The 9,573-nt window shown below is 48.2% G+C and overlaps 1 protein-coding gene across 1 annotated transcript; it reads left to right on the top strand.

Moving 5' to 3' along the window:
* Nucleotides 1-4,229: 4,229 nt before the first annotated feature.
* On the top strand, nucleotides 4,230-9,510 carry LOC105819638 (NADH-cytochrome b5 reductase 1). The gene is made up of 9 exons (XM_012655929.1): nucleotides 4,230-4,320; nucleotides 4,622-4,771; nucleotides 4,919-4,991; nucleotides 5,495-5,601; nucleotides 5,844-5,973; nucleotides 6,654-6,737; nucleotides 7,641-7,726; nucleotides 8,214-8,313; nucleotides 8,686-9,510. Exons 1-9 carry the CDS (start codon nucleotides 4,306-4,308, stop codon nucleotides 8,856-8,858), a joined length of 918 nt encoding a protein of 305 aa, XP_012511383.1. The 5' UTR covers nucleotides 4,230-4,305; the 3' UTR covers nucleotides 8,859-9,510.
* The last annotated feature ends 63 nt before the right edge of the window (nucleotides 9,511-9,573 follow it).

Genomic DNA, 9,573 nt, shown 5'->3' with positions numbered 1-9,573 from the left:
AGATGTATGGTCACCCTAATTCTGTGTTTTCTAGGCTATTGAATATAGGTGACACAATCTGATGAGGGGCAAAGACAATATCCTTCTGGCTTCCAGGAGCCAGAGAGTGCAGCAAGAAGGAGTCACCACAAACTGCCTTGTTCTTGTCTACATACAAGTATAACATCCTAGGATCTGTCTTTGAGGTAGTTATTTCTCTGTCTAGAGTTGGGAACAGTCTTAATAGAACTATGATCATGGATGCAGAACTGACTCTGACTCTCATTTGTAGACCCAAACCTCCAAGGTTGAGACCTTGCTGGAGCAAAATTAGCTGACCTGGGTTTAAGGAATGAATGTTTCAAGTGCCCATTAATTTCCTAGAACTGTGTGCAAAATTTGGTGTAGGTTTATATATGCATTTTTTTCTAGCCAGAGGATACTTTACTTTCATCAGAGCATTGAAATGTTCTATATCTTCTCCTAAAAAGTTAAGTATAGCTAAACCAGCACCTGTAAACTTCTTGAGGGAAGAAACAACATGTTACTTGCAGCAGAAATCTATTTCCATTGGAAAATAAGAAGATGGGATCATACATTCCTTCGTCTATCTAATCAGGAAATATTTGGGTGCATACTTAATGTTGAGTGCTTTTAAAGAGAGTATGAATAATAAGATCAACCGAACATGGATGACACCAGCAAGGGCTTAACGGCAAAAATCAGGAAATGTGACATAGATGTCGATTCTCTCAAAATGGGTGAGTAAAATTGATGAACTCCAAAAAAAACACAAATGAGGTTTTTTGTAGTTTCCTTTGCTTTTGAAATTTTTCCTAAAGTTAAACTTACAGAAAAAATTTGCATATAGCCAGTTGCCTCTCACTAGAATATTTATTCTCTCATTTCATTAGAAACAGAGTAATGGCCAGGCAAATATTCCAAAATCAGGCTGGGCACGGTGACTCACACCTGTAATCCTAGCACTCTGGGAGGCTGAGGCAGGAAGATCCCTTGAGCCCAGGAGTTTGAGGTTGTAGTGACCTATGATCATGCCACTGCCCTCATGCCCCAGCAACAAAGTGAGACCTTGTCTCCAAAAAATAAATAAATGAGAAAATTGACCCTTGGATTTAAACAGCGTTGTGGATTTTCCAAATTTATACAATGAGTTGAGAGGCAAAGAAGTTACAAGTATATGCAAGGCAATGACTATAGGGATGGACTGAATTAAATCTGTGTGAGCACAGGTGAAAAGACATGAAGCGGGTGAGGTGTGGTAAAAGGTGGGCGCAGCTCAATGTGTGGGTCAGGACCTGGTGTCAGTGATATCTGACCCAAGATGTGAGGGGCCCAGATGACCTTGCATGTTTGTCAAAAACCTTACCCAAGTACCTGAGGAAATTTCCACACTGAAAACAATCCAGCAACTACAGAACTATAGATATTACAAAAAGCAGAACAAAACAAACGAAAATATGGCAAAGCAACCCCAAACTTCCCAGAGAACCTTTCACCATGTGACTGGCATTTTCTAGAGTGATCATGGGGTTTGTAAACATCACTGGGCTTAAGAATGAGGATTGGAAGGCAGAGTGCATGAATTGAAAACATAGCTCTACCTCTCAGGCAAGTTATTTTGACCCCTCTGGGCCTTAATTTCCTCATCTCTAATATGGGAAGCAAAACAGTTCTTTGTAATGGAGTCGTGAGGATTAAATGATTTAATTCATGAAAGATACTTAAAACAGTAGCTGGCACATACTAAGGGCCTGTTTTTATTACTCACTATTATCATTATCGTTATTATTTAGAGGATTAACTACTAATTCTTTGCAAGGATACAATCTAACCACTACTACATCTGCTAGCTCCTTTGCTACCAGCCATCCCACACTCTACTTACCCCCCCGGAACACCATTTCTCCCTTTATTCTTTGACAAATTACAATGTTCAAAGGGGCATGAAGAACTTGGACTTGATTCAGACCATTGTCCTTAGCAAAGACTGATCAAGGCACAGCAACATTCACAAAGGAGTAGTGGGCAGGAAAGCAAAGATTAAAGAAACAATTGGGAAAAAAAGAGAGAAAGAATTGATCTCAGTAATTTCCAGGGTTCTTTCTGTGCCCGGGGAAGACACTAATCCTCTCCATCTCCCAGAATCTGGGACAGGAAGATCTCTGAGGTCATCTGGTCTGATCTCCAACTCAACGCAGCAGCCCTGTCCCAGCGCTCCTACAGCATCCATACTCATTTACTGAGACCAACAGTCAAAATTTCCAGGATGAGCCCAGTCTCAAACATTCTGTCTTGTGGTTCCCAGTGATACACACATGCTAGTTAAAGTGTACCACTCTGGGGTTCAGAAGACATAATCACAGGTTGTAGTTATAATCTCCTTTGGTTCCGTACCTCTCCTTCTCTTGCCATTCATCTATCCACTAGAGGGAGGAGGACCTAGAACTTCTCCCACCAGAGCTGAGCAGTGACAAGGATCAGTAGTGTGGCTTCTTAACTAAGCCAGTAGTGGGTGTGTCAGAAGCACTGGATCATAATCTCGGTCTCACAGAACAGAAAAGGGGAAGGATCCCTCCCCTCCCCTTTTCAACCCTCTCTACATGGATTGGCACTTTACCCCACCCTGGCACACCTTGACTTCCCTAAAGACAGTGTGCAGGCTGCTTCAGAAACTCAGACGAAGAAGTACCCAGGTCTGAGTGACGTTTTCAGCCAGCCCGAAGAAAAGGAAAATAAAGTATCTTTTGGATCATCCACAGCAGCAGTCCCCAACCTTTTTGGCACCAGGAACTGGTTTCATGAAAGACAATTTTTCCACGGGGGGTGGAAGTGGTTTTGGGATGATTCAGGCACATTACATTCATTGTGCAATCAAACCTCTCTGCTAATGACAATCTGTATTTACAGCCGCTCCCCAGCGCTAGCATCACCGCCTCAGCTCCGCCTCAGATCATCAGTCATTAGATTCCAGTAAGGAGCGTGCAACCTATTAATAGATCCCTCACATGCGCGGTTTACAGTAGGGTTTATGCTCCTGTGAGAATCTAATGTCACCGCTGATCTGACAGGAGGCGGTGACGCGAGCCATGGGGAGCGGCTGTAAATACAGATGTAAATATAGGCTTCACTGGAAGCTTGCTGCTCACTTCCCGCTGTGTGGCCCTGTCTGGTCTGGGGCCTGGGGGTTGGGGACTGCTGATCCACAGAGTTTAACAACTACAACTGAAAACTGGGGCTCCAATGTCCCTGCTGCCTAGATAGTATTCGTTTAAGATGTTGACAGTGACATCTGTGGAGATCTCATCTATCACTGTACAGCAAAGAACAAATGTCATTCTTGTTGGGAAACTCGTGCATGAGAAAGTATGGTCATCCTGGCAAATCTGTGGGTCCAGTGGCTCACTGTATCTATTCCTGACTCTTCCTGTCCCATCCTCTGCTGCCAACAGAGCTCAGTCCTAAAACCCTAACTGAGCCTCTGTGCTCTTTTACTGTTAATATTATTATTGTTGTTGTTGTTGTTTTCTAGAGATGAGGTCTCACTATGATGCCCAGGTTTGTCTTGAACTCCTGGCCTCAAGCAATCCTCCCATCCCGGCCTCCTAAGTGTTGGGATTACAGGTGTGAGCCACAGATGTGTGCCTGTCCAAAGCCCAGGTTTTTGACCCCGAGGGCATGAGAACCCTGATCAGGATGTGAAATTTGACTTGGACCCAAAGGAAGCACCTGAGAGAAACTGATGATGGCCTGACTCTGTGAACAAAACCAGTCTTTTATCAAGAGAGACAAGGAGATGACGTTGCCATGCCTCTGTTCATTCCTGAAAGAGACTTTGCCAGGCTGTTCGGTGCTCCTGGGGCAATTCATTCTGAAAACCTAAGATGACTGCACAATAATTAATTTCAGGCCCTCCTGCTCTACTTTGAGCCTGTCTCTGGCTCAACCTTACACTCTGTTTAGCATTGGCAGACTCAGAGATTTCCAAGCCCCCAGTTTAACATGGTTCTGCGTTAGAACTCCCATCCTGTTCGGGGATAAGCAGGTCGAAGTGGCAGGGACCAGAAGGCTGGGAAGGAAGAGTTGGAGCTGAGGTCTTAAAAGATCCTGGATAAGTACTGGACATCCTGGGCCCATGGGCCACCGAGTTGCACAGGGAACGGTGGGGTGCAGAGGCGGCCGGCCCCGCCTCCTGCCAGGCTCCGCCCTCCGGCCCCGCCTCCTGCCAGGCTCCGCCCCCAGGCCCGCCCCGCGGCGCATTGTGGGATCTGTCAGACTGTCGGATGGTGGAGGACACCGCGCTCCGTCATGGGAATCCAGCCGGTGAGACCCTCATTTCATATCCTGCACCAGAGGACCCCGCCCTATGTGGTTCTGGGCACTCAGCTCCAGACCAGGGGCTCTCACCGCCCACCCCGCCCCGCAAGGCTCTGGACCCGCCCTGGACGCTGGGGTCCCGGTGCCGCACATTCCGTCTCGGGACCCCGCTCAGGTTACCCCTCTGCCCTTGACATGCCTGCGCGCCAGAGCTCGGGGATCGCCACCTCCGGGGCGGCTGGTCGGTCACCACCACGCCCTGGGCTCTTCCCCAGCGTGGCGGTCACGCTGCCTCCTCTACCCACAGAGCTCAGCCCTGCTGGCCTCCCTGGGGGTGGGGCTGCTCACTCTGCTCGGCCTGGCTCTGGGCTCCTACTTGCTCCGGAGGTCCCGCCGGCCTCAGGTCACTCTCCTGGACCCCAGTGAAAAGTACCTGCTGCGACTGCTAGACAAGACGGTAAGTTGTGGAAGAAGGGGCCAGGGAAGAGGAGGGGACTAGAGTTCTCCTGGCACGAAGGGGACAGCATCCATGGTTGTTGGGATGACCCAAGGGACTTGGCAGCCAGCCGCGCTTGGTAAAACACTTGTGTCATCCATCCTCCAGACTGTGAGCCACAACACCAAGAGGTTCCGCTTTGCCCTGCCCACCGCCCACCACATTCTGGGGCTGCCTGTGGGTAAGGAAAGTGTGGAGTGGGCTCCTTCCCCTGGTATCCAAAAAGGGTGACTCCCTTTCTGGGGTCTCGTGAAACACACTACTTCAATCTATTGCGTCCACACACTATTTCCCTTCCCCCACTTGGCTCTGGATCCTCCAAGCTGTGAAGTGCCCATGGCCCCTCTAGGGTGTGGCTTCTGTGCCCCCCACCATCTTTAACACTCAGCTGTCTTCCCTCTTTCCTGCAGGATTTGCTCTCAGTTCCCCCTGAGCAAACACTAACTTTTTCCCATTGCCCAGACCCTTGACTCACTTGCTGCTGCCAAGGTCCTGGCAGTAATTGATGAGAGTTTCTCCAGTGGGGGCTCAAAGGGGTGAATCATCCCTGCTTGGTAGCTCCTTAGAACCACAGCAGGAAGCAAGACATCATGTTCCCTCAAACATCTCTGAGTATTCTGAGAGTTGATAGGGTTGCAGCACATCCACAAGCAGCCCTTATGTAGCTCTCTGCATGGTCCCCAGGCAAACATATCTACCTCTCTGCCCGAATTGACGGAAGCCTGGTCATGAGGCCATACACTCCTGTCACCAGTGATGAGGATCAAGGCTACGTGGATCTTGTCATCAAGGTAAGGGGGTAAGAAAGAACCACAGGGGCTGTTTGCCCCACTCTTTCTGGGATTTGTAGAAACTTCCAAGATTTGTTTAATAGCAGGAGATCACATGTCTTTGTGGATATGAGGAAAGTATGTGGACTAGGAAAAGATAGAACACGTGTGATCCCTGCCCTAGCCTCAGGGAGGTTCAGTCAACATGAGGCTCAGAAACCAGTGACATTCCAAATAAGGTCGTTTTCTTTCTGTCTTATCAGATCTACCTAAAGGGTGTGCACCCCAAATTTCCTGAAGGAGGAAAGATGTCTCAGTACCTGAATAGCCTGAAGATTGGGGACGTGGTGGAGTTTCGGGGGCCAAGTGGGTTGCTCACTTACGTTGGGAAAGGTAATGACCTGTCTTTCTGAGCCCATCTCCCACTTCTCCAGTTCCCATGGTCCTTTTGGCACAGAAGGGCTGTGTGTGTCCATGTGTGTAGGGGCCAGGGCGGCCATTCCATCTAAACATAACACTAACACTACAGAAAGATGTATTTCTCAGCCCCATTTGCCACAGGGAACAGTTCCCTTTCCCTATGCACAGGAATTCTTGTGCCGTGACAGCTGCGGAGATTACTAAAGTAAACACATGCCTCTCATCCCCACCCCCCTCAAAGATTCACTCCTCTGGCTGAGCTGTGGAGAGAGCCAGAGATAGCTTTCAGCCCTCCCAGGGGAACAGCTGAGAGCATTAGCAAGCCCCCAGCGCTGCTGCGTGACTCTTGGGAAAATAGAGTCACACCTGGCCCCATGCCTGTCACCCTCACCAGGGAGTGAGACTTTGCCAGAGACAACTGATATGTACTGTGTGGCCCTGAACTGACTGGTAGACAGATAGCCCTGGCCCCATTGTCCCTCGAGTGTATTATTGTCTTAGCTGGCTCAACTCAAACCTCCACCCGAGTTCCAGGATCAGATTTCACAGCAGCTGCTAAACTGGGCTTGGGCATATTTTCAATTCTGCATTTGTTTTCTTCGTTCCCCATATTGACTTTGTTCTTCCACCCCTCTCTTCACTTGACTTCTCAGGGCAGTTTAACATTCAGCCCAATAAGAAATCTCCACCAGAGCCCCGAGTGGCGAAGAAACTGGGAATGATCGCCGGCGGAACAGGTGCATTCCACTGAGGAACCACGCTTTCCTCCCCACTGTTGATCATTGCTATGCCAACTCCTAAGTGACCCTCAGAAGATTTGACAATAATAGCCAAGCTATTCATCAGGGGACTCCCCGCAATGCCTAGAGATCCCCAGTATCCGAAAAACAAAATCATAAGCAGGAGAAACCGAAAAAATTTTAACTGATAGAATGGGAGAAACAAATCAAGTGGACTCTCTTCCCATTGAATGGATCTAATAATTTTTAGGTGAGAGTAGAGAGAAGCAGCTAGGAATGACTAGTCAGGAAGAAAGAAAATTAACGCTGGACACTACTATGTATTAGACACTGTATAGTGTGATATTGGGCACTGTGTAGTCTAATATACTACGCTGTATTAGACATAAATTAGACACTTATATATGTATCTGTGAAGTAGGTACTAGCCTTTCCCTTTTACAGATGAGAAAATGGAGGTTCAAAGAGGTTAAATGTTTTCCACCTGGTTAGCTGGTAATGGCCAGAAACAGGATTAATGCCTGGCTCTGCCTGGTTTCAAAGTACATGCACTTAACCTCTGCAGGTAGAGTGTTCCAGACCCTCGTCATTGAATCGGGAGGTACTTGTAGTCATCTATGATGTTTGAGACCTAGGCTCCAGTGGACTGTCAGAGGAAGAGTCTCAGATTGGTTCTTTAGATGGAATTCCACAATACGAACTTACATGAATATTGAGGGCATCCAGAAATGTAGGTGCTGGAGCACATGCAGGAGGAGGTAAGAGGATTAGGATAGTAAAGGAAAATAGAGTGGACTGGTGAGTGAGTAGAATAAAGATGAGGAAGGGTCACCTAAGGAGCCGGGACAGGGCAGAAGGTGTGGCCACCACCCCATCTCACTGTGGGGTATCTTCATGCAGGAATCACCCCAATGCTACAGCTGATCCAAGCCATCCTGAAAGTCCCTGAAGATCCAACCCAGTGTTTTCTGCTTTTTGCCAACCAGGTTTGTTTGCTTTTCTCAGTTCTGGGACTTCAAAGTTGCTGTATGGGAAGGGCTGAGAGACGTGGTACCAATGGGCAGAACTGGCCCGGTGCCTGTTTTAGACTCTGCCCAAGGTCCGCTCTGCAAAGTACAAGACCCTCTACACAACAAGGAGGGAAAAGGACAGAGCATTGAGGTAAATTCGTTCCCTAGCCCCCAAGAAAAGAAGAGTACATTTAAGGCATCTAGTCTTGGGCATAGAAACTTGGATCTTCTTGGTTAAATATTCCATCTTTCATTCCTTCACAATATGTAGATAAAGACTGTTCCCATCTCCCAACCCTCATCCTAACTCCCTAAAAGCATTGCAAGTCTTGCTTATTCCCTAGAACTTTCGCATTTCTTTACATTTTTTTTTCTGTCTTGGTAGTAAAATTGTTACACAAAAAACTTCTTTATGTGGGCCTGAGACGGTTCCTAAAGACTTCGCTTCCCCTTTGCATTTCAGACTGAAAAGGACATCATCTTGCGGGGGGACTTGGAGGAGCTGCAGGCCCAACATCCCAATCGCTTTAAGCTCTGGTTCACTCTGGATCATCCACCAAAAGGTATCCTCCCCATTGCTGGACATCCTACTACCCTCTCTTCATCAAAAGCAAAGCCTTGGCCCTCTGTGAGCTCCGGTTTCAGTGACACCCTCCCTGACACTGCCGAACTCCCCTGTCCTAGTACACAGACAGAGTGGTCTCCTGGTCCCTTTCCTTCAGGCTGCCGTGTACCAGGTGGGTCGCAGGGGTGTGTGGCTGTGCTGCTCAGGCTCTGCCTGACGCAGGCTGAGTGTACCCACCCAGCTGCTGCTACAACTTGATACCTTCTCGGGAGCCTTTCAGGGCCTTCCCCAAGGCCCATCCTCATGGCACCACACCCCCTTGCCAGCATGTGTCCGGAGCATCAATTCTCTCCTCTCCCCTGTACTTCAGATTGGGCCTACAGCAAGGGCTTTGTGACTGCCGACATGATCCGGGAGCACCTGCCCGCCCCAGGAGATGATGTGCTGCTGCTGCTTTGTGGGCCACCCCCAATGGTGCAGCTGGCCTGCCACCCCAACTTGGACAAACTGGGCTACTCACAAAAGATGCGATTTACATACTGAGCATCCCCCAGCTTCCCTGGTCCCATTCCCTACAATTGTCCCCAGGCAGTACTCAAGTACTATAAGCCCTAGATTCCTTTCCTGAGAGTATCAGCCTTTTGTGTCTCAGTCTGGAGATGAAATCTGGATGGTACCTGCAAAAACAACATTCCTGTGGCCACAGAAGAAGGCCAAGACTGAGTCATTCTTTAGAAGGCCCCCCAAATCTCCCCATGATAGAAGATCCAGGTGAGGCTCATGAAGGTGTCTCTTCCATGGCGTAAGAAAAGAAAGGAGTAGGTACATTTGCCCCAAGACTAGTTCTTTGATAGCATCACACTCTCACCTTATTTATGTCTGTGATGAAAGGAACAGTCTATGCAATGGATTTTATTTAATATTCAGTGTTTAACCTATGGGCAAATTCTGTGTATGTGAGTGTGAGTTGAGTGGACTTCTGGAGGTAGTCTTATAGAGGTGGCAAAAAAGGAGGAAATGGTTTCTTCAGACCTCCAGACCTCAGAGAAAGGAATCTGAACTATGCATTTGTGTGTCTGTATCTCTCGGCCCTTGCCCAGGCTGGAGGGAAATGGCTACCAGTAATCTAAGACTGCTGCTTGTGGCAGGAACCCCTGGCTATGCAAATAAACGGAGCTGTGGCCCCTGTGTGATACCTATGGGGTCGTTGTATCTGGGGTCCTTATTTCCAAATGCCCCAAGTGCCCCAAGACCTTGG

The sequence above is a fragment of the Propithecus coquereli genome, unplaced genomic scaffold (assembly GCF_000956105.1).
Source record: "Propithecus coquereli isolate 6110/MARCELLA unplaced genomic scaffold, Pcoq_1.0 Scaffold491, whole genome shotgun sequence".
Taxonomy (NCBI): Eukaryota; Metazoa; Chordata; class Mammalia; order Primates; family Indriidae; genus Propithecus; species Propithecus coquereli.
The sequence above is the reverse complement of the archived record's forward strand: the minus strand, read 5'-3'. Positions and strand labels throughout refer to the sequence as shown.

What these genes read in the sequence shown, in the direction of transcription:
- LOC105819638 (XM_012655929.1), top strand. An exon ending in TGCGACTGCTAGACAAGACG is followed by an intron (nt 4,772 to 4,918) that starts GTAAGTTGTGGA and finishes TCCATCCTCCAG; the next exon opens with ACTGTGAGCCACAACACCAA. An exon ending in CATTCTGGGGCTGCCTGTGG is followed by an intron (nt 4,992 to 5,494) that starts GTAAGGAAAGTG and finishes CATGGTCCCCAG; the next exon opens with GCAAACATATCTACCTCTCT.